The sequence below is a fragment of the Mobula hypostoma genome, chromosome 15, assembly GCF_963921235.1.
Source record: "Mobula hypostoma chromosome 15, sMobHyp1.1, whole genome shotgun sequence".
NCBI classification, from domain to species: Eukaryota; Metazoa; Chordata; class Chondrichthyes; order Myliobatiformes; family Myliobatidae; genus Mobula; species Mobula hypostoma.
In genome coordinates, this window is record NC_086111.1 from 75,223,861 (window position 1) to 75,249,241 (window position 25,381).

At 42.7% G+C, this 25,381-nt stretch overlaps 1 protein-coding gene across 6 annotated transcripts in view; it reads left to right on the plus strand.

The window, feature by feature from the left end:
• Nucleotides 1-25,381, plus strand: part of usp19 (ubiquitin specific peptidase 19) — a 215,667-nt gene that overhangs the window by 185,860 nt on the left and 4,426 nt on the right. For all 6 annotated transcript variants that reach the window (XM_063068283.1, XM_063068282.1, XM_063068287.1 and 3 more), the window contains 5 exons: nucleotides 2,425-2,535; nucleotides 12,535-12,751; nucleotides 14,331-14,483; nucleotides 17,695-17,858; nucleotides 21,339-21,517. In XM_063068283.1, coding sequence (XP_062924353.1) covers nucleotides 2,425-2,535; nucleotides 12,535-12,751; nucleotides 14,331-14,483; nucleotides 17,695-17,858; nucleotides 21,339-21,517 — 824 coding nt within the window. The remainder of the gene's footprint in view (nucleotides 1-2,424; nucleotides 2,536-12,534; nucleotides 12,752-14,330; nucleotides 14,484-17,694; nucleotides 17,859-21,338; nucleotides 21,518-25,381) is intronic.

Here is a 25,381-nt window from a genome sequence, read left to right on the forward strand (position 1 = left end):
TATACCTCTATCAAATCTCCTCTCAATCTTCTGTATTCTAAAGAATACAGTCCTAACCTATTCAACCTTACCTTTATAACTCAGGCCCTCTAGCCCCAGCAACATTCTTGGAAATTCTCTCTGCACTCTTTCAACCTTGTTTACATCTTTGCTGTAGTTGGTGACCAAAACTGCAGACAATACTCCAAATTAGTCCTCGCTGACATCTTGTGCATCTTAAACATAACATTCCTTTGTTCTACTACAGTTCTCAGTGCCTTATCATTCACTGTGTAAGACCAACTGAAGTGCAAACCCTCACACTTGTCTACATTAAATTCTATCTGTCATTTTTCAATACAATTTTTCAGCTGATGCAGATCCCTTTGCAAGTCATGATAGCCTTCCTCAGTGTCCACTACACCCCCAATCTTGGTGTCATCTGCAAATTGGTGATCCAGTTAACCATAATATCATCCAGATCATTGATATAGGTGACAAACAACAAAGGACCCAGCACCAATCCCTGCAGCACACCACTGGTCACAGGCCTCCAGTCAGAGAGGCAACCCTCTGCTACCACTCTCTAACTTCTCCCACAAAGCCAATGTCTAATCCAATTTACTACCTGGTACTGAATGCCGAGCAACTGACCCTTCTTGACCAGCCTCACATGCAGGACCTTGTCAAATGCCTGACTAAAGTCCAAATTAGTCTATGTAGACAACATCCACTGCCTTGCCTTCATCCACATTCCTGATAACTTTCTCAAAAAAAACTTGATAAGGTTGATTAGGCATGACCTACCATGCATGAAGCCATGCTGACTATCCTTAATCAGTCCATGTCTATCCAAATCCTTATATACCCAGTCTCTTAGAATACCTTCCAATAACTTTCCCACAACTGATGCCAGACTCACTGGTCTATAACTTCCTGGTTTCTGTTTAGAGCTTTTTTTAAACAACAGAACAGCATTAGCCATCCTCCAATTCTCTGGTACATCTCCTCTCAGTAAGGATGCCTTAAATATATCTGCTAGCACCCTGGCAATGTCTGTACTTACCTCCCATAAGGTTCGAGGAAACACCTTGTCAGACCCTATGGTTTTATCCACCCTGATTTGCCTCAGGGTAGCAAGCACCTCCTCCTCTATGATCTCTACAGGGTCCATGAAGTTGATGGTGCTTTGCCTCACTTCTATAGACTCTGTAACAGCTTCCCAAGTAAATATGCAAAGAATGCTTTTAAGATCTCCCCGCCCCCCCCCCCCAATCTCCTTTGGCTCCATATGTGGATTACCATTCTCATCTTCTAGAGGACCAATTTGTGACTTGCAATCCTTTTGCTCTTAAAATATCTGTAGAATCCCTTAGGATTCTCCTTCACCCTGTCTGCTAGAGCAACTTCATACCTTTTTGCCTTCCTGATTTCTTTCTTAAGCATTTTTGTACTCAATAAGCACCTCATTAGTTCCTTCGTGTCTGTACCTGCTATGCACTTCCTTTTTTGTCTTAACCAGGGCCTCAATGTCTCTTGAAAACCAAGGTTCCCGATACCTGTTATCTTTACCTTTTATTCGGACAGGCATGTACAACCTTTGTACTCTCAAAATTTTGTTTTTGAAGTCTTCTCACTTTTCCAAGTACATGTTTGCTAGAAGGCAGCCAATCCCAAACCACACCTGCCCGATCATTTCTGATATCTTCAGTCTGTCCTGACTGAGCACTGCCATGACATTTTCCCCGACTAGTAATGTCACCACCCCTCCTTTAATCCCTCCCACTTTGTCTCGTCTAAAGCAACAGAACACGGGAATATTAAGCTGCCAGTCCTGCCCCTCTAGCAACCAAGTATCACTGATGGCTATAACATCATAATTCTAGGTGTTGATCCATGCCCTGAGCTCATCCGCCTTTCCTATGATACTTCTTGCATTGAAGTATATGCAGTTCGGGATACTAGTCGCACCATGCTTAACCTTTTGATTCCTGACTTTGTCTGAGATCTTACCAACATCGGCCTCCACAACCTGTCCACTAATTCCTCTGGCTCTCTGGTATCCATTCCCCTGTAATGTTGTAATTTAAACTCTATATGTGTAAGGCTAATGAAAATAGATTTGGGAGGAAAGGACCAGTGTTCTCACTTTTGGAGGAGCTGACTTCATCATCCACCCTCTACCAAGCAACTAGGGCATTGCATTTCCTGCAATAATCTTAATTCCTGTGCCCTTTAGTTTGACTAAAATATCTCCTGGAAGTCTCTCCTGGAGAACTAACAAATGTTCTCTGAAAGCTAGGAAACCACTTTCCATTTATTACGCCGTCAGTTTTACCTGGTGTGCTTGAAGCTGAGCGTCCTTGTAGTAAATAGTGGCTTGACCTCTCAAAGGTTTATTAAGAAATGTCAGTATAACATAGTTTCTGAACTCTTGTTCCACAGCTGTGATTCCTGGTTACCAGCAGCCATCTGCATCAGTACGTTTTCACACACCACAGTTTTACATCAAACTCATTGACCCGTCAAACAAAGAGCAGAAAATGGAAGACAAAGGTGAGGTCAAAGAAATGGGGCTCATAGCCATTTTAGTGAGTTTTCTGGATGTGGCATTTTATAATTTTTGCCTGCTGTTGTACTGTACCCGGCTGCTAAAGAAAAAGCCTCTTTTGAGATGTAGAGCAACTGCAGCTATTTTGGGAACATTAGTCATTTTGAGCACATCTGCTTTAATCCAGTTACTCCAGAATCTTTCCAGCTAAATGGCTTCAGCACGCGTCCTGTAGTATTGCCCTTCCAAGTGCATTTGTCTTTCAGTTATCTGCTAGCTCCTGCTTTACGCCTTTGGCCAAGAATCTACCATGAAAATTAACTCCCTTTGCACATTGGTTGCTTCTTTCTTGTATATTTTTGTCGATATTTGTTTTACTGTGAATAACCCCAAGTGAGACTGTGAGGAAGAACAAGCAGATGATAGGGCAAAATTGCAGTTAGTGGGATGAATTCACGTGTAACATGGGGCAAAATCGAAAATGCTGATGAATACAAGACTGAAGATGTTATATTTTATTACTCGCAGTATATGGAATGTTTGATCTTGTAGCACAATTAGAGATTGGCAGGTGCAACATTGTGGGCATCACTGAGTCGTGGCTGAATCAAATTTGTAGTTGGGAGCTTAACATCATAAGATTCAGCTTGTATCGAAAGGACAGGCCGGTAGGATGAGGGAGTGGGTGGCTCTGCTGGTAAACATTAAAATTAAATTTTTAGAAAGAGGTGACATAGGATTGGAAGATGTAGAGTCCTTATGGGTAGAGCTATAAAACTGCAAGAGTCAAAAGACCCTGATGGGAGTTATGTACACGCATCCAAACAGTAGTCAGGATGTAGGATGCAAATTGCAATGAGATTGAAAAGGCATGTTAAAAAGGGCAATGTTACGATAATCTTGTGGGATTTCAGTATGCTGATAGATTGGGAAAATCAGGTTGGTACTGGATTCCAAGAAAGGGAATTTGTAGAATGCCTACACGGTGGCTTTTTAAGAGCAGCTTGTGATTGAGTTCACTAGGGAAAGGGCAATTCTGGATGGGGTGTTGTGTAATGAATCAGATTTGATTAGGGAGCTTAAGGTTAAGGAATCCTTAGGAGACAGTGATCATAACATAACAAAATTCACCCTGCAGTTTGAAAGGGAGAAGCTAAAATCAGATGTATCAGTATTACAGTGGAGTAAAGGAAATTACAGAAGGATTAGAGAGGAGCTGGCCAAAGTTGATTGGAAGGGGACACTAGCAGGGATGACTGCAAAACAGCAATGGCTGAAGTTTCTGGGGGCAGTTCAGAAGGTGCAGGATAGATATATCCCAAAGATGAAGCATTCTAAGGGGAGGATAAGGCAACCGTGGCTGACAAGGGAAGTCAAAGACAGTGTAAAAGCAAAAGTGAGGGCATATAATATAGCAAAAATTAGTGGGAAGTTAGAAAGGATTGGGGAACTTTTAAAAACCAACAGAAGACAACTAAAAAAATTATAAGGGAGGAAGAGATAAAATATGAAGGTAAGCTAGCCAATAGTATGAGGATAACAAACTTTTTTTTTTCAAATACATGGAGAAATAGAGGTGAGAGTGGATATTGGATTGCAATAGTGGATGAACTTAGTAAGTACTCTGTGTCAGTCTTCACTATGGAAGGCACTAGAATTATGCCAGAAAATCCAGAGTGTCAGTGGGCAGAGGTGATATTAGTTGCTATTACTAAGGAGAAGGTGCTTGGGAAGCTGAAAGGTCTGAAGGTAAATAAGTTACCTGGATCAGTTGGACTACTCCCCAAGGTCCAGGTAGCTGAATAAATTGCAGAAGCATTAGTGGTGATCTTTCAAGATCTTTCACTGGATTCTGGAATGGTGCCAGAGGACTGGAAATTTGGAAATATCACTCTACTCTTTAAGAAGGGAGAGAGGCAGAAGAAAGAAAACTTTAGGCCAGTTAGTCTGACTTCAGTGGTTGGGAAGATGTTGGAGTCGATTATTAAGGATGAGGTCTCGGGGTACTTGGAGACACACAATAATATAGGCCGTAGTCAGCATGGTTTACTCAAAGGAAAATCTTACCTAACAGATTTGTTGGAATTCTTTGAGGAAATAACAAGCAGAATAGACAAAGGAGAATTGGTGGATGTTGTGTACTTGGATTGTCAAAAGGCCTTTGACGAGGTGCGACATTGAGGCTGCTTAACAAGTTAAGAGCCAATGGTATTAACAGGAAAGATACCAGCATGGATAGAGCATTGGTTGATTGGCAGAAGGCAAAGAGGGAGTGTTTTCTGGTTAGCTGTGGTATTCCACAGGGGTTGGTGTTGGGACCGCTTCTTTTCATGTTATATATCTATTATTTGGATGATAAGGTTGATGGCTTTGTGGCAAGTCTGCAGACAATACGAAGGTTGGTGGAGGGGCAGGTAGCCTGCAGGAGGACCTGGACAGATTTGGAGAATGGGCAAAGCAATGGCAGATGGAATACAGTGTAGGGGCGTGTGGGGCCATTCATTTTGTAGAGGGAATAAAGGTGTTGACTATTTTCTAAATGGAGAGAAAATTCAAAAACAGAGGTGCAAATGGACATAGGTGACCTTGTGCAATATTCCCTAAAGGTTAATTTGCAAGTTGAGTTGGTGAGGAAGGCATTCATTATGAGAGGTTTAGAATATAAGAGCAAGGATATAATGCTGAGGCTTTATAAGGCATTCTGCACTCTGCACTTGAAGTATTATGCGGGTTTTGGGGCCACTTATTTAAGAAAAGATGTGCTGACATTAGAGAGGGTCTAGAGGTTCATGCGAATGATGCTTGGAATGAAAGGGTTAATATATTAGCTTTTGATAGCTGTGGGCTGTACTCACTGGAGTTTAGAAGAATGAGGGGGAATTTCATTGAAACCTATCAAATATTGAAAGGACCTCTGATAGTGGGGGAGCCTAGGACCAGAGGGTACAGTCTTAATAGAAGGACATCAATTTGGAACGGAGATGAGGAATTTCTTTCAGAGTGAATCTGTAGAAATTCATTGCCACAGGTAGTGGGGGAGGTCAAATCATTGCGTATATTTAAAGCATTGGTTGATAGGTTCTTGATTAGTCAGGGCAGGAAAGGTTACAAAGAGAAGGAAGAGAATGGGGTTTGGGGGCATAATAAATTGGTCATGATGGAATGACGGAGCAGACTTGATGGGCCAAATGGCCTTGTTCTGCTCCTACGTCTTATTATCTTATGGTCAAATAAAAGGAATCTCAGGGCAGTATAGTATGGAGGCATAGAAATGCTTTAATGTACTTCGAACTGTATTTGCTTCCTATGTATTGGGGTTGTTTGGGAGGAAAGGGCCTTCTCGTATCCATGAATCTCTTGGTCGCCCATCAAGAAGGTTTACTGCTGTCACCACCCAGACCAAACCATGTACAAAGAATGTCAGTGGCAGCAACTCTGCCAGAGCAGAGACAACAGTGTCAATGTGGCTTCTCCATCCACATGCTCCTCCAAGCTTGCTGCTACTCTCATGCTGGACCTGGCAGCCCATTACTGAAGTACTCTGTTTCTGACAAACTGTTTCAGTTAAATTCCAAGAGAAAATATTGTTAACTGTCTGTCCTGTCATATGAGATTAGTATGAAGATTTGATCAGAGAGAATTGCCAGACTTCCAAATGATGACATTTCATTTTCTACCCCGATACTGCACTTGCTGTAACCTCTGTGTCTATTAATGAAACTGCGTACAAAATAATGGACGTGTTTTTGTTGGGGGGGTGGTTGAATGTTTAACTTCCTTGTTTCATGAGCTTGACTGAATACGGGGAGCCCCTGGGATACGCAAGAGATCGATTTCTGAAAATTGTCGTAGATTGTTCCACAGCTCAGAAACTTCAATGAGGGTCAATCAGAACAAACATTGATTTATTGCCTTCCCCTGTATAGTTACAATGAAACACAATTGATGGCCTTTTAGTATCAAAGGATGTTAAATTGATTGATGATTCTTACAAAAGTCAGCCGATGAGATTGCCTTAGCAGTTTCCAAAGCAAATGATTTGAGTGGCCTCCTGTTGTGAAGTAGCAGCTGTGTTCAAGACAATGGTGTCTTATTACTGCCAGGAAGTTGCGTGTAATTTTTTTTAAAAGATGATGTCTTTTGAATTAACTAGCTGCTACCGCAGTTCTATAACTCCAGGAGATATTTGCATTTTCTGTAACAAATTTTGCTATCTTGAAAAATTCTTTATTGCAGAGTTTGCGTAGATTGTTGTAGGTCAGGTCTTCCATAATCTGGAAAGTCCCTGAATTATCCAAAGAACCATTATTTACGTACATTATTTCATAAATTAATTTTCTCCTGAGTAGAGTCGTCGTTATATAGTAAAAAAAAACAGGCCCTTAAGCCCAACTGGTCGATTTGCTAGTGTTTGGCTCATATTTCTCTGAACAATTCCTTTCCATGGATCTGTCCAACTATCTTTTAAATGTCAGTATGCCTGCCTCTCCCAGTTCCTTTGGCAGCTGATTCCACATAGATAAAACAAAAAAGTTCTGCCTAAACCTCTCCCCTCTCACCTTAAACTTGTGCCCTCTAGTTCTTGGCTTCCCAACTCTGGTGAGAAAGGTAGAATGCTTTCACCTTATCTATGCCTCTCATGTGGCATATGCTTAACCTATTGAACAGTACCAACCGTGCAGATCTGTCCTGTGGAGAGTCCACAATTCCTATTCGAAAGTGTCACCCGCGCCCACAGAAACTTGCGGTGCAATTACTGATGACATGGGGCAAAGTGGATGGGTGCACTGAAACTGGAGTCCAAGGGCTGTAACAGCCAGTGCTGGACATTTGAAGTTATGACAGAAAATACTGGAAACAGTCGAGCAGCAGGGAAGTGGACCTTCAGCCCACTGGCTCTGTGCTGACCTTCCAGTACACATTTTATAACCCATTCCATTCAACCCACATTCCTGTTAAGCTTACCTCTTCCAAGCAGTAACTGTGGAGAGAGATGCTGCGGGCCGCTTTGTCGAGCACCTTTGATACATTTGCTATAGCAGGCAGGATTTTCTGGTGGCAGCCCATTTCATTTTGACTTCCTATTCTGACATATCGCTTCATGGTCTCCTCTGGTGCCACAATGTGGCCACACTCATATTCCCTCTTGTGATTTCTCCCCCTCCCCCTTTCTCCTTTTCCATTCACAATTCTGATTCTCTTCCCATCCCTTGTCCTCACCTCCCTAAGGTTCACCACCTCCTTTCCTTTCTTCCATGACCCACTGTCCTGTCAGATTCTTTCACCTTGCCGGTTACTAGTGGTGTTCCGCAGGGGTCGGTGTTGGGGCTGCTTCTTTTTACGATGTATATTGATGATTTGGATTATGGATTAAATGGTTTTGTGGCTAACTTTGCGGATGACACCAAGATAGGTGGAGGAGCAGGAAATGTTGAAGAGACGGAAAGGTTGCAGAGAGACTTAGTCAGTTTAGGAGAGTGGGCAAAGAAATGGCAGATGAGATACAACGTTGACAAATGTAGGGTTGTACATTTCGGAAGAAGAAATAATCGGGCAGATTATTATTTAGATGGGGAGAAAATTCAAAAATCAGAAGTGCAAAGGGGCTTGGGGGTCCTCGTGCAGGATACCCGAAAGGTTAACCACCAAGTTGGATCGGCGGTAAGGAAAGCGAATGCGATGTTGGCATTCATTTCAAGAGGAATAGTGTATAAGAGTAAGGAGGTGTTGATGAGGCTCTATAGGGCATTAGTGAGACCTCATTTGGAATACTATGTGCAGTTTTGGGTCCCGTATCTTAGAAAGGATGTACTGATGTTGGAGAGAGTTCAGAGAGGATTTACGAGGATGATTCCTGGAATGCAGGGGCTAACATATGAGGAGCGTTTGTCGGCTCTTGGATTATATTCATTAGAGTATAGAAGAATGAGAGGGGATCTCATAGAAACATTTCGAATGTTGAAAGGGTTGGACAGAGTAAATGTGGAAAGGTTGTTTCCCTTGGTGGGTGAGTCCAGGACAAGAGGCCACAGTCTTAGAATTAGAGGGTACCCAGTTAAAACAGAGATGAGGAGAAATTTTTTTAGCCAGAGGGTCGTGGATTTGTGGAATTCGTTGCCACATACAGCTGTGGAGGCCCGATCATTGAGGGTGTTTAAGGAGGAGATTGAAAGGTATCTAATTAGTCAGCGTATCAAGGGATATGGGGAAAAAGCCAGAAATTGGAACTAGATGGGTGAATAATTTAGCTCATGGGGAAGCTGCGGAGCAGACTCGATGGGCCGAATGGCCGACTTCTGCTCTTTTGTCTTGTGGTCTATGCTGAACTGTTATCTTACCTAGTACCATCAACCTGCACCCAGACCATAGCCTCCATACTCCTCACATCCATGTACTTTTATTTTGAAATCAAACCTGCATTCACCACTTCTACTGAGTATTTTTCTACTCTCTCCAACATCTGACTGAAGAAGTTTCTCCTCATGTTTCCCTTAAATATTTCACCTTTCATCCTTAACTCATGACCTCCAGCCTTTGGAAAAAGCCTGCTTGCATTTACACTATCTATACCCCTCATAAATCTGTATACCTCTGTCAAATCTCCTACACTCCAGGGAATAAAGTCCGAACCTATTCAATCTTTCACTGTAACTAATCTCCTTCGAACGATTCACGCCACTTGCCTGGTCACTCTGCTTCTGTCTTAATAATTACAGTCATTTAGAAATGCTCCTTTATCACTTACGGAACCAATAATAAAATGGAAAAGGCAATGTAGCTCATCTGATGTGTTAACGGAAATTATCCTCCGTTCTAATTTATGTTTCAATGAAATTCTCCCCAGGCTTACAGCCTTCATCATTATCCTGAACCTGCCCCCCCCCCCCACCCCCATGGCATCTTAGTTGTGAAAATTAGATTTCTTTCAGAAAATGATGCTTGGCATGCTGTATGGCTAGCTGTAGCCATGATATGTTACAAGTGCTCTTGTCTTTGGACCTCTGATTCTGAATATTCTCCACCAATGAGGGTCCGCTTGTCACATGACATATAAATGTTTGTACACTAGGTAGTTGTGCCCTGAATGATATGACTAAAAGTGTAGCCGATATAAATTCAGAAGGGAATTGGATAAATATTGGAGGGTCAAACATTTGAGTGTCTATAGGGAAGGAGCAGCGAGAATATGGCTGGAGAGCTCCACAAGACTGAAAGTTGAGCACCCCTTATCCAAATGCTAAGAGCATAAAATGTTTTGGATTTTGGATTTTTGGGGGATTTTAGAATATTTGGAACTATGTAATGAGATAGCTTGGGGTGGGACCAAATCTAAACACACAATTCATTTGCATTGCATATGCAGCTTATACATATACCCTTAAAGTAGTTTTATGTAATATTTTAATAATGTTGTGCATGAAACTGTGTATATTGGACAGTCAGTGGCTGGCATCGCCATCATTCCCGACTCTGAATTTGTGCGCTGCTGGTAAGCAGAACTATCTGTGGTGCATAGAGATCTGCACGTCACCTTTGAGCTTTCCCAGTGCCTTGTGAAATTTTCCAATAACTGTTTCTTCCCCAGACAGTTAGTCTGATCAGCAATTTTAATTAGACCCCACCTCTGTCTATTAGCCCCATCACATCACTGCACTGTAAACACTTCAAACCAATTTTTGTTATGCTGTTTACATTGTAACTACCTACTGGTACTTGTGTATTTTTGCACATTTTATTCCATATTTGTACTTATAACTTTATTTTTATACCAGACAACGGGGTGACCCGTTGGGGCACCCTTTGAGAGAAGGGTAGTGTAGTCTGATGTGACCAGAATGAACATTAAATTTTCCTGAATGCTATTGCTATCGCTTTGTTTTGGAAACTGAAGTAGAAAACCTCAGTTTATTAAAGAAGAATGATGTGTAGCAAAGCAAATATAGCTCCTCCTCGTTTAACGAAGGACACTTTTGATGGCATCATTTCTGGTTTATCTGCCACCCTCGTGCCTCTGATTATCATTCTGGAGATTGCAACCCTTTCATCCCGGGTCTCTTCAGCTCTTCTGCTGTTTATTGTTTGTCTCTGATCCTGGAAACGTGCATGCCTCTCCTTCTCTGTCTCTTTTCTGTCATCTTTTTTTTGTCCTGACTCTTTGATCTTGGAGTCGTGTGGCCTTGGCGTCATCTGATTCTTGTCCTCTCCCTCTCCTTGTCACTTCCCGACGACGTTTGGCGTCATCTCTTGACCATCATGTCCCCCTTCCTTTTCCACGCAGCATAATTAGGCTGACCATTTTATTTTACCCTAATGCTGGGTAGAAGATACGAAGCAGTAACACCAAAGGGTGCTGATTATTCTTGATGATGTGGTTGGTGCTCTCCTAAATGGACGTGATATAGTCACCGCTGTCCTTTGATTGCAGCAAAGGGTTTTATGGGTGTCTCAAAGTACATTATTACAATGAGATTTAATTATCTCTTATTGATGGGTGGCAGTTTGATCTGTCCCAATCCTGCACATGCTGATGGTGATTAGCAGAATGTGACCCCCTCGAAATAGAGCCTCCCTGCCCTTTTGCTCCGGTAGGTGTCGCTGCTGAGGCTGGCTGTGCGCATGCGTCGAGCTGTCGCATCCGGACTTCCATGATGGCGGATCGGCTCTCGGGTTAAAAGGGAGCCTGTTGATTTTTGCCAATGAACAATTTATACAAATATAAAATTGTATATATTTGCCTGCATTCTGTAAGTTAGCGCATTTTAATTCGATGTAGCCGCTGTAATGGGGAATTGGGAGACGTGAAGGTGTAGCATTCTTTCCAACATGTCTTACAGTTGTGCAACGATCACATTCTGATCATTTCTTTGGCTGTATTACAGTGGTATTTCATCATCCGAACGATAACATTGAAACTCAACTATGTCAGGGTGTCAGTACCGAGGGAGTGCCGTATTGTCAAGGGCCAACTTTATTCACTATATACATTTACATGGATTAGGAATTTGCTGTGGTGTGGTGGTCAGGGTGTAACATGCAACACAAACAAAACAACATTCAACCATTATAAAGAATTGTGTTTTTTAAAAACACATATGTTCTAACAGCCAATAAAATCAGATTACAGTACAGGTATCACATAAAATGTGCATAAATACAGAAACGCCAGCATGTGTTTACAGTGGTGGGGCTGATAGCTGGGGGGGGACTAACTGCTTGGGGGAAGAAATTTTAAGATGGCATTAAGTTTTTGTTTTAATAGTCTTGAGGCACTTTCCAGAAGGAACCAAACCGGACAGTAATAAGACCATAAGATATAGGAGCAGAATTAGACCATTTGACCCTTTAAGTTTTCTCTGCCATTTGATCATGGTTGATTTATTTTCTCTCTCAACACCATTCTCCTGCCTTCTTCCCAAAACCATTGACACCCTGACTAATCAAGAACCTATTAACCTCTGCTTTAAATATACCCAATGACCTGGTGTCCACAGCCATCTAAGACAACGAACTCCACAGATTCACCTTCCTCTCTGAAGAACTTGCTCTTTACCTCTGGTCCTAGACTTCCCCCATCATAGGAAACATCCTATTCACTCTATCTAGGTCTTTCAATATTCAATAGGTTTCAATGAGACCCCCTCTTATTCTTCTAAACTCCAGCAAGTACAGGCTCAGAGTATTCAAACGCTCCTCATATGTTAACCCTTTCAGTTCCAGGATTATTCATGTAAACCTCCTCTGGACCCTTAGATAAGGGCCCAAAACGGCTCACAATAATGGCTGATGTGAGGATCTTCTCTGTGATGGCAGTGCAGCATTGCATCAGTATCTCCTTGGGCAGAAGCAATTTTACCAGCTGCTGCAAGAAAGGCATGATATTCACCCCTCATCCAACTGTGACATGAAGAGTGGGCTCAAATGATAAATTGTGTACAGCCTAATCTGCTGCATTGAATAATTACTCGTAGTCAATGCCTTCTCATTCTCATCTCCCTCCTACACAGGTGATGCTCCCTTGGAACTTCCTGATAATGTTTCGTTGGCAATGGTTTGGAAAAACAACGAGCGGCAGAAGGAGTATGTGCTGGTGGAATCCAAAGAACTTGAGTACGTCGAAGATCCCAATTCAGCCAGTGAAGCAGCCAAAGCTGGCTACTTCACACTGGAGCAATGTCTGAATCTCTTCACTAAACCCGAGGTGCTGGCACCTGAGGAAGCCTGGTAAGGCCTCATCCAGCTCTTCACACTGACCTTGCGTGCTGTTCTGAGCGATAAACATTGCCAGGGACACCAGTTGAAGGTGATTGGAGGAAAATATAAGGGGGACATCAGGGGTAGGTTCTTCACTCAGAGATAGGTGGGTATGGGGAACGCACTCCGGGGGTGGTGTTAGAGGTGGATACATTAGGGACATTCAGGAGACTCTTAGATAGGCACATGGACGATAGAAAAATGCGGGGTTATGTCAGAGGGAAGTGTTAGATGGATCTTAGTCTGGGTTAACTGGTTAGCATAACAATGTGGGCCAAAGGGCCTGCACGGTGTTGTTCTACTAGCTTTACTTGTCACAGAGTAAAATGTGTCGTTTGTGTCAAATCAGCAAGACAAGTCAAATCACTTTATGCAAGAGTCTCAATATTCAGTCTCAACATGATTCAGCTATCCCTCATTGAGCCAGGTTTTGAGCTCACTCATTCAAATTGATTCTCCAAACAACTCCTGAGGAAACAACTACACCACCAGTGATTCTGACTCTCAAACAAGTTGTAACATTGCGTTCCTGACCTCTTTCAATCGCTGTAAAATATCTCAACAGTATTTTGAAAATATTTCTCCAGTGCACTGGCCAAAATTTAGCTCTCTATCAGTATCTTTTTAACCAGACTAATGACCATTACCAACATTATTTATGTTAACTTCCTGTACATGGCTTGCTTTCCATATTTCATACAACACCTGTTCTAGTATTCTGAAGGGAAGTCCCAGAAGACTTAACTATATGGACAGTTCTTCCTTCTGTAAAGCAGAGAGTTCAGCTTTGAATATTTCCTCTTTTCATAATCCAGATATGGAATGCCACCAGTGGCTGGAATGAGTTTGCATCAATCCTCAAAGCTGAGCAGTGCCAAGGGGTAGAATAGATCAGTACTCTATACAATTCTCAAAGCTGGACAGTGCCCATGGATAGAATCTATAATGAACAGTACTCTGTACAATTCTTGACACTGGGCAGTGCCCAGGGGTAGAACAGACTATAATCCATTGCTTTTGAAATTGACTCTTTTGCAAGAACTTTGTCATGACTAACCCAAGTAGTTATGCTATCTCCTCCCAAATTATTGACCACAGCTGGCTGAACATCGGTTTTGCAAATTCCTGATGTTGCAAGTTTTACTTTAATCCCTGCACTGCTGTCAGTAGGGAGTTTTTATTCTCTACCTCTCACCATGCGGGTTTCCTCTGGGTGCTCTAGTTTCCTCCTACTGTCCAAAGACATACTGGTTGATAGCTTAATTGGTCATTGTAAATTGTCCCATGATTCAGCAAGGGTTAAATCGGGGGTTGCTGGGCGGTGTGGCTCAAAGGACTGAAAGGGCCTAATCAGCACTGCATCGCAATCAATAAATTGAACTTCTTTAAAAGTAGCTAATGTTACTTTTATGTTTGGATTTGAGTTGTAAATTGATAGAGTAAAGGCCCAGGTAGCCGTAAGGCTCTCTGTATTATTACTGTACTGATGCTTTCTGCACATGCTTGGCTTGTACAGAACATAACTGACCCTGTCTCTGATCTATTGTAGGTACTGTCCCAAATGTAAACAGCATAGGGAGGCATCCAAGCAGTTGATGTTATGGTGGCTCCCAAATGTCCTCATCATTCAACTGAAACGCTTTTCCTTTCGCAATTTCATCTGGAGAGACAAAATCAATGATATGGTGGAGTTTCCTGTCAGGTAAGTAGCACAGCAAAGCCAATGTATGTTTGATTATTCCCTGTTTTTCATTATCAGAGTGCAGAGGGAAGCAGTGTACCTGAGGCTCTTGGAAAGGATATTGTAGTGAGGTCCACATCCACCTTTGAAGAATATCTCAATTCAATATTGTGGCTCATTCAAGATTATTTAGTGTCCTTCATCAGTACACAAGTGTAAAGGAGGACCAAATGGTTGTTGCTCCAGAACTGATACAACATTAAAATAATACAATAAGCATAAAAAATAAAGAAACATAATAAACATAAGATGAGCTTATATACATAGACTGAATGTACATAAAGTGACACTAGGTACCAGACTATCTGTACTTAAGGTGATTCTGACAGGAAATGTTAAAGTTAACCTGACGGCTTGGGCCAAGTAACTGTGGCTCAAAGTTCAAAGTAAATATTGTTATCAAGGTACATACATGTTATCATATACAACTCTGAGAATAATTTCTGTGGGCATACTCAATAAGTTTGCTGTTGTGGTGTTCACTGAGCTTGGCAATTAGCTTGCAGATGTTTCATCACCAGTTGAGGTGACATCCTCAGTGTGCAGTTGTTGGTGTTTCTCTGGGAATGCTCGTGTTTCTATAGCTCCCCGTTAGTTGACCTTTGAATCCTATAGGCTTGTGTTTCTTTAGCTCTTAGGATTTTGTAGATGTTGTCAGATTTGATGACTGTTTGTTAGCGGTTTTTGTCAGTTGTCTTTCCTGGTACCTTGGTTCTTTCCTTAAAAGTTGTTGTTGCTTTCTTTGCAATTGTGATGCCGTGAGGTTTGAATGGTTAAGTTGTCATTTCTGAGATTTTCTTGATGTAGGGCAAGGTCATGTGTTTCAATGCATGTTGAGTAAGGTCTACATGACTCTCTCTCCTTAGTGAGCATCTCCTGATAAAATTCCGTGAGTAACTATTGTTCTGGAGCACTTTAAATAAGTGTTTCTCTTCCCTCGCCTGAAGTTCGGTGGTGCTGCAGTGTGCTTGTGCAGATGAGCTTTTCTTCAGGCAGGCGGGCTAGTTGCTGTGGTAGTTCAATACCTGGTCTTCCAATAAAAGTCCGTCACTTTCAAGACAAGTACGTCCAGGAATGCAGGTCAGTTCTCACTTTCTGTTTCCACTGTAAACTTGATGTCACCCAATACATTGTCAATTTGGTTAAAGGTGTCCTCTTTCATTTCATTTGAGTATGACAAAGATAAGTAAGCTAGCCAATAATATTAAAGAAGAGACCAAAAGTTTCTTCAGATATATACAGTGTGAAACAGATGTGAGAGTGGATATCAGACCATTGGAAAGTAATGCTGGAGGGGTAGAATGGGAGACAACGGAATGGCAGATGAACTGAATAAGAAATTTGGCACCATCCTTCACTGTAGAAGACACAAAGTATAGTGGAAGTTCCAGGTGTCAGGGGGCATGAAGTGTGTGAAGTTACCATATCCAGAGAGAAACTGAAAGGTCTGAAGGTAGATAAGTCACCTGGCCCAGTTGGTGTACAGCCCAGGGGATCTCTGGTTGAAGAGATCGTGGAAATATTAGTAATGATCTTTCAAGAATCACTAGATTCTGGAATGGCTCCGGAAAACAGGAAAATTACAAATGTCAGTCCACTCTTCAAGAAGGGAGAGGGCAGAAGAAACGAAATATAGGCCAGTTAACCTGACCTCAGTGGTTGGGAAGATGTTGGAGTCGATTATTAAGGATGAGGTCTCGGGGACTTGAGGCACTTGATAAAATAGGCCACAGTCAGGATGGTTTCCTCAAGGAAAAATCTTGCCTGACAATTCTGTTGGAATTCTTTGAATAACAAGCAGGATAGACAAAGGAGTAGTGTAATTGGTTTTTCAAAAAGCCTTTGACAAGATGCTACACATGAGGCTGCTTAACAAGCTACAAGCCCATGGTATTACAGGAAAGATTCTAGCATGGATAAAGCAGTGGCTGATTGGCAGGAGGCAAAGAGTGGGAATAAAGAGAGCCTTTTCTGACTGGCTGCCAGTGACTAGTGGTGTTCCACAGGGCTCCTCATTGGGAACAATTTTTGTAAGTATATGTCACTGATTTGCAAAGTTTACAGCCAATATCAAGATGGGTGGAGGAGCAGGTAGTTTTGAGGAAGTAGAGAGGCCACAGAATGACTTAGACAAAATAGGATAGGAATATGGGCAAAGAAATGGCAGATGGAATACAGTGTTGGGAAGTGTGTGGTCGTGCACTTTGGTAGAAGAAATGAAAGGGAGAGAAAACACAAAAAAACTGAGGTGCAAAGGAACTTGGGAGTCCTTGTGCAGGATTCCCTAAAGGTTAATTTGCAGGTTGGGTCTGTGGTAAAGAAGGCAAATGCAATGTTAGCATTCATTTCAAGAGGACTGGAATATAAAAGCAAGGATGTAATGCTGAGACTTTATAAAGTACTGGTGAGGCCTCACTTGGACTATTGTGAACAGCTTTGGACCCTTAAAAAGGATATGCTGAAGTTGGAGAGGGTTCAAAGAAGGTTCACAGAAACGATTACAGGATTGAATGACTTGTCGTATGAAAAGTGTTTGATGGCTCTGGGCCTGTATTCACTAGAATTTAGAAGAATGGGGGTGACCTCATTGAAACCTGTCACATGTTGAAAGGCCTTGATAGAGTTAATGTATAGAGGGTGTTTCCTATGATGGGAGAGTTTAAGACCAGAAGACACAGCCTCAGAATAGAGGGGCATCCTTTTAGAACGGAGATGAGGAGGAATTTCTTTAGCCAGATGTTGGTGAATCTGTGGTATTCTTTGCCACAGACAGCTGATGAGGAGGCCAAGTCTTATATATATATATTTAAGGCAGAGGTTGATAGTTTCTTGATTGGTCATAGCATGAACGGATATGGGGAGAAGGTGAGAGATTGGGGCTGAGAGGAAAATTGGATCAGCCATGATGAAATGACAGAGCAGATGCGATGGGCCAAATGGCCTAATGCTGCTGCTATATCCTATGGTCTTGTATCATCTATGTCTTGTACCCAGAGTTTGGGTTTGAGGACTAGAAGCGTTCTTTTCTCTAGCCTCGGCAATGAAGCCCGATATTGATGATCCAATTGGCATTCCTTTGAGTTGCTGATAAAGCTGCCCTTCGAACTTGAAATGTGTTTACAGTACTTGAAGTGGGAATTTCTTGTTTAACATCACTCTACTTGCCTTAAAGGAACTTGGACCTGAGTAAGTTCTGCATTGGTCAGAAGGATGACCGACAGCCCCCTGTCTACGATCTGTATGCAGTAATCAATCACTATGGTGGAATGATTGGGGGTCATTACACTGCCTATGCACGCCTACCTAATGACAAGAACAGTCAGCGGAGTGATGTGGGTGAGTTGATAACCACCAGATCTGTCAGAATTATACAGAACTTAAATCAGCACTTGGGCCCAACTAGTTCATGCTGAAGTGTTTATCTGAAGTTCCATTTACCCACATTTCACCCATATCCCTCAAAACCTTTCCTATCAATGTGCCCATCCAAATGTCTTTAAATGTAAACTGTACCCACCTCAACCACTTCTTCTGGTAGCTTTGTCATTAGAATGAGTCTCATAAGACCACAAGACATAGGAGCAGAATTAGGCCATTCAGCCCATTGGGTCTGCTCCGTCATTCCATGATGGCTGACTCTGGATCCCATTCAATGTCATACACCTGCCTTCTCACCATATCCTTTGATGCCCTGAACGATCAGGAAGCTATTAACTTCCTCCTTAAATATACCCACAGACTTGGCCTCCACCAGAGTCTGTGGCAGAGCATTCCATAGATTCACTACTCTCTGGCTAAAAGAATTTCTCCTTACCCCTGATCTAAAAGGCCACCCCTCAGTTTTGAGGCTGTGCCCTCTGGTTCTGGATACCCTCACCAGAGAAAACATCCTCCTCACATCCACCTTATCTAGTCCTTTCAACATTTGGTAGGTTTCAATGAGATCTACCCCCCCCACCCCCGCATCCTTCTAAATACCAGTGAGTACAGACCCAAAACAACCAAACACTCCTCATATGTTAACCACCTGATTCCCAGAATCATCCTCATGAATGTCCTCTGGACTTCCTTCAAGTGCGGCCTGACTAGTGTCTAATAAAGCCTCAGCATTACCCCTTTGCTTTTATTTCTATTTTAATAAATCCCAACATTGTACTTGCCTTCTTTACCACAGTCTTGACCTGCAAATTAACCTTCTGAGTGTTTTACGCAAGGACTCCTAAGTCCCTCTGCACCTCTGGCATTTGAACCTTCTCCCTATTTAGATAATCCACACTAGCGTTCCTTTTACCAAAATGCATTATCATACGTTTCCCAAGACTGTATTCCATCTGCCACTTTTTTGGCCATTCTTCCAATTTGTTTGTTCCACGTACCCACCAAACTCTGTGTGAGAATCTTACTCATTGATCCCTTTTAAATCTTACCCCTCTCTCCTTAAGCTTTTACCCTGTAGTTTTATTCTCACCCATCCTGTGACCATGCACCTTAAATCCCTTATTATTTTATAAACCTCTAAAGCTCACCCCTCAGGCTCTTATGCATCAAAGAAACCTCCCCTTGCAAGTCAAGCTCTGTAGTCCCTGCAAAATATTAAAAGGTCTGGATAGAGTGGGTGTGGAGGGGAGGAGGTTTCCACAGTGGGAGAGTCCATAACCAGAGGACACAGCCTCTGAATAGGGAGACATCCATTTGGAACAAATGAGGGGGTATTTGTTTACCCAGAGGATGGTGAATCTTTGGAATTTATTGCCGCAGGTGGGTGTGGAGGCAAGGTCATTGGGTATATTTAAAGCAAATGCCACTAGGCAGGGCATCACAGGTTACAGGGAGAAGGTAGGAGACTTGGTTTGAGAGGAAATATATATAGCCATGATTGAATGGCAGAAGAGACCATGGGTCGAATTGCCTAACTCTGCTTCTAATGTTTTCTCATTTTCTGCACCCCTACTATCTTACGACCCATGATAGATTTCACCTTTTAATTGAGTATCTATCAAACTGTTTTAAAAATATTCAGCTGTTTTCTTTACCCTTTGAGGAGAAGGGTCTCTTTTAAAAAGATTGGGAAATTAGTAACTCATTGTTGAAGCGCCAGTTTCAGATGAATAGGAATACCCAGCTGTTTCATGAATGGTGTATGATGCAGGGACCCTTCATGTAGATCCTGCCTATTGTACCTAAACCTGCAGCAAAATGGCTGCTTCTTACCAATTAGTGGGATGTCAGAGGTAGGGACATGGAACATCCTGCCAGGGGTGGTGGTGGTAGAGGCAGATACATACATTATGGATGTTTTAAGAGACTCTAGATAGGCACATGGATGATAGAAAAATGGAGGGTTATGTGGGAGGCTCAAATAGCCTCAGCCAAGTCCAACTCCTGGCCTTCACATGTGGTTTAGTTACTAAACCTGGTGAAACCATTTCTACTGACAGCAGAAGGGGTATAGGTGGGTTACTGGCACCTTAAAACCAGTAGCTTTGGGCAGATGGGGCTCGTTAGCCATGGTTGGCTGCTCATCCAGGAGAAGGAAACCCCTGCTGCCTTGCGGCTATACCCACTCATGAGGAAGGCTTTGAGAAAAAACCCCGAGGGGAAAAATCAGGAGCTGGAGTCCCTTTGGCAGTCCTACATTGATCAACGTTGACTGGCAATGCCTGCAACGCTGCTGGTACTAACTTGTATCGGTCTCTGCCATTCCTTTGGGTTCATCAGATGTGTGGAGAGAAGGAGCTTGCTGCATGGGGAACAGCTTGCTCTTCATACCATACTGCGCTGGCTTGCATATCTAGGCAGCTAGGACACATCCATGGTTAACTCTGACCGACGGAGATCCTCACTCACACTCGTGGGAAGGAAGGGTTATATTGATCGTGGAGTAAGTGAAAGTGCAAGTACAACATCATGGGCCAAAGGTGTAGTGTTCTCTGTTCTAACATTCTGTAAAAACAGCACAGCATCTCATCAGGTTCTACTGGCCTTAAAAGCATTGATAATGCAGAGCTGCGGGCAGCATGTCTTGAGTTATTCCATGTGCATAGTGTAAGTACCTCGCCCAACTGATGCTGAATTAAATACTTTGCTCATTTGATGTCTAAGAAATGCATTGTTTGGTTGTAGAAAGTCTGCTTTAAGCAGAAGTGAAGGAGTGCTGTGAGCAAACTCCAAGTACAGATTAAATGGTGCAGGGTGATAAATAGTAGAGAGCAAATAGTCCTGTGGTGTTGTAAAACAACCATAAGTACATCTGTTTGGTTCCTCACTACAATGAATTGCTCTAGGATTCAGTGGTTCCCATTCAGAAGGCAAGCCTATCCCTGTCTTTCTGTGTAGACTAGTGAGATAAGTCAGTTCAACAGGTGAGACGGAAAGTAGACACCACAGATGAGAAAGCTCACCAACATGTGAGGTTTGGCACTTTGGGAAGTGTACAGTAAATGGCAGGACCTGTCGGAGTATTGACGTACAAGAGATCTTGTGTTCCCTAGAAATAGTAACACAAAGTGAGGAATGCACTCAGCACACTTGCCTGGAAAACACTGCCTGAGCCGGTACGTTGTCAACATTTCAGAGGCATTTCGATGGACACATGAACAGCTAGGGAATGGGCCATGTGCGGCAGATGCAATGAGTTTGGATTGGCATCATGGAGGATACATACACTAAGAGCTGTACTGTTATGTGTTCTCTGTCACATGTGCATCATCTCCCCTGTCTGTTTTAGCTCTAGCCATGTGGAAGGACAACGTGGGAATCACTAGCTTCAGGCTGGCAACTAAGTTGATGCCTTGTCTGTCCGTGCTTTCTGCTCAGGTTGGCGCCTCTTTGACGACAGCACTGTCACAACGGTTGATGAAAGCCAAGTGGTAGCTCGGCATGCCTACGTGCTGTTCTATCGCCGCCGCAATTCTCCCGTAGTGAGGCCTTCACGGACGAGAGCTGCCACGCGGGGAGCAGAGTGCACGGCGGAAGCAGATGGAACAGCCTCCCAGGTTTGTAGACAGGGTGGGGCATCTCTCTCCCCTGCTCTTCAGTCTTTTGTCACAGATGCTATCTATTGGCTTTGTTGCCTGTCTAGAGACTGACATCAAACTTGCCAACTCTTAGTGCTGTAGTGTCATTCCTTCCCTTCCATAGTCAGGAAGGGTGTAGCTATTTGATGTGCCGTTTCCCAGATTTGCTAATTAATTAATATGTACTACCCTGGCCATTGAGCAATTACAGGTGCCACAATAAACATCTCTCAAGTTGGCCATGGTGTTTACGTAAAGTGAAAGTTGATTGGAATATGTTAAACACAAAAGAGTGTGCAGATGCTGAAAAACAACACACACAAAATGCTGGAGGATCTCAACAGGTCAGGCAGCACCTATGGAGAATAAACAGTTGATGTTTCGGCTGAAACCCTTCAGCAATTAGATGCTGAAAAACAACATACACAAAATGCTGGAGGAACTCAACAGGTCAGGCAGCACCTATGGAGAATAAACAGTTGATATTTTGGCTGAAACCCTTCATCAGCAATTAGAAGCTGCCTGACTTGCTGAGTTCCTCCAGCATTTTGTGATTGAAGTATGCTCCACTGTGCCACATTTCTCTGCTTTGGAGGTGCCAACTCAGCTGGTTTTGTGACCACATCACTGCACTGTCATGCAGAAGGATAAAAATCGTTATCCTCTTTGGCAGTACATTTCCCATATCCTTCTATAGCAGGCAGATGGGGCGGTAGGTAAGAGGGACTCTGTCACTGTTATGGCAGTGGGAAAATGATCCCCTTTTTTCCCACTCTTTGCCTCCTGCCAGTCAGCCAATGCTCTTTCCATACTAGTATCTTTCCAGTAGTACCATGGGCTCTTGTTAAGCAGCTTCACATGTGGCACCTTGTCAAAAGCCTTCTGAAAATCCAAGTAGACCACATCCACAGACTCTCCTTTGTCTCTGTTATTTCTTGAAATTACCTAGACTATATGGACTAGACCCAGGGTTCTGAAAGAGGTTCCTGAAGAGATTATGTAGGTATTAGTAATGATCTTTCAAGAAACACTGGATTCTGGAATGGTTCCAGAGGGCTGGAAAATTACAAATGTCACTCTACTCTTTCGGAAGGAAGGGTGACAGAAGCAAGGGAATTATAGGCCAGTTAGTCTGCCCAGTGGTTGGGAAGATGTTGGAGCCCATTATTAAGGATGGGGTTTTGGGGTACTTAGTTTTCAGAAGGCTTTTGACAAGCTGCTGCACATGAGGCTGCTTAACAAGATAAGAGCCCATGGTACTCAAAGAAAGATAACAACAGAGACTGGAGATTGGCTGGAGACAGAGTGGGAATAAAGGGGGCCTTTTCCAGTTGACTGACGGTGACTAGTGGTGTTCCACAGGTGTCAGTGCTCAGCATCACATCCTTGCTTTTATATTCTAGTAATATTATTTTATACTCTAGAAATGAACGCTAGCATTTTATTTATTTTCCTCACCACCAACTCTACCTGCAAATTAACCTTTAGGGAATCCTGCACAAGGACTCCCAAGTCCCTTTGCAGCTCAGATTTCTGTATTTTCTCCCTGTTTAGGAAATAGTCCACGGCTTTATTCCTTCTACCAAAGTGCATGATCATACATTTCCCTACCCTATTCCATCAGCTACTTCTTTGCCCATTCTCCCAATCTGTCTAACTTCTGCAGACTCCCTGCTTCTTCTACACTGCTCCCTATCTTTATATCATCCACAAACTTGGCCATAACTGCAGCTAGTTCCTGGTTGTCTCCCCTACTCTCTTTACCTGCCCACAGAAATTGTACTTAGTTTGGCCAAGGGTTTCTCACTCACACCTAATTTAGCCACATGATAGATTTCACTGTACTTAGTATTGTGCTTCAAATCATTTCCGATGTGGCAGCAAATCATTATCGTATTTTCACTTTGAAGTACATTTTCACTATTGTAATATTTTTCCATGGATGGTTGAGTGGACTTGTAAGCAAGTTGAACAGGATTATGATGGCACTCCATGCAGTTGGTCACATGTACATAAATCCCTCCCCCCTCTCCCCTTCCCCCTCTCCCCCCTTCCCCCTCTCCCCTTTCCCCCCCTCTCTTCCCTCACATTCATACGTACATGTGTTTTTTATCAATACAACCTTTTGCGGGTGCCATACTAATGCAGCGATTAGCATAATGCTAATACAGCACCAGCGATCACCAGTTGGCTTTCAGTTCTTGTCGCTTACTGCAAGTAGTATAAACATTCTCCTTGTGACCATACGGGTTTTCTCTGGGATTCTCCAGTTTCATCCTACATTCCAATAATGTACAGATTAGGGTTAGTAGACTGTGGATATACTACATTGGCACTGGCAACACTTGCGACTACACCCAGCATATCCTTATTGGTCGTTGATGCAAATAATGCATTTCACTGTATGTTTTGATGTACATATGATAAATAAAGCTAATCTAATCTTTCTGTGTTAGTCATGCTGATGAGAATGTATATAAATTAGATTATTCTTAAATCATGAACCAGTTTTGTTTAATAGAGCTGATTAAAAGTTAAATTCCAAATGTGTTGCCGATGAGAAATTGCAACAAGATTGAGAGTTGAACTAATGTATCACAAACACCACTGAAACAGGAATTTTCACTTTCATGGGTAACTTCTGTTACTTTGAACATCCATAGATAATATCCCCAAAGTGACCTTGTCCTTGAGTAAACTGCAAAAAAATCAGAAATATTTTCAAAACCTGAGAGGCCTTGCATGTAAGCTGGGTTTGTGGTCTAACCAGAGTTTTGTAAAGATGCAACATTACCTCGTGGCTCTCGAACTCAATCTCCCGACTAATGAAGGTCAACACACCACACACCTTTTTAACCATCCTATTAATTCAGTTGTAGCATTCAAAGGGACCTTGATTGAGTTTCTGGGGGTGGGAGTTGACTGACTGGCTGGATAATTCTTGAACAGAGCTGATAAGGGCTCTGTACAGTAAAATGCATTGTTTATGTTAACAACCAACACTGTCTAAGAATGTGCTAGGAACAACCTGAAAGTGTTGCCATTCTTCTGGCGGCAACATAGCATGTCCACAACTTATTAACCCTAACCAATAGGACTTTGGAAAGTGGGAGGAAACCAGAGCACCCAGAGGAAACCCACTCGGTCACAGGGAGAACATGCAAACCCCTTACAGACAGCAGCAGCACCCAGGTCACTGTAATAGTGTTACACTACCGTGTTGTCCTACATTACCCACTGAGATCCTCCAGCACATTGTTGGTATTAATCTTGACCGGACAGGGAAGTTGGTGGGAAAGGCATTTCAGACACTGCCATCAATGACTATGGGTTTAGAGGTTCACGTACTGCACTGTTAAAACTAACAACTACACAAGGGTAGCCACTTGCTGGAAATGGCCTATGCCATTGCTGCTTCTCAGTCAATTAGGGAGATGTTCTGAAATGATTCTGTCCTTAGTCACAGCAGTAAAGCCTGAGAAGTTGCAGCATTCTTCATTCGTAACCCATGACTCCCAGTCAGCACGCAGCAGTTATCTGTAGTTTCTAAACTCTAAGATTATCTGGAACTGTTTGACTGTTCCTTCAAATACAAAACACGCTAAAAATAGTCTTGTGTAACAGTCTGCTGGAGGCCTCCATCTTCACAGTCTTGGTAAGATTAAGTGCTCGAAGGTGACCTTTCTTAATTTAGCCCTGTAGGCCTCCTGCTGTTCATTGTTTTCAGCAGATCTGCTTTGCCTGCCCCATCTGTCTGCTCTTGCTGCTCATACTCTATCCTTCCTAACATCTGGGGGATATCCTTGTGAGAGACGAGTTTACTGGGGAATGGCCTTGGGGGAG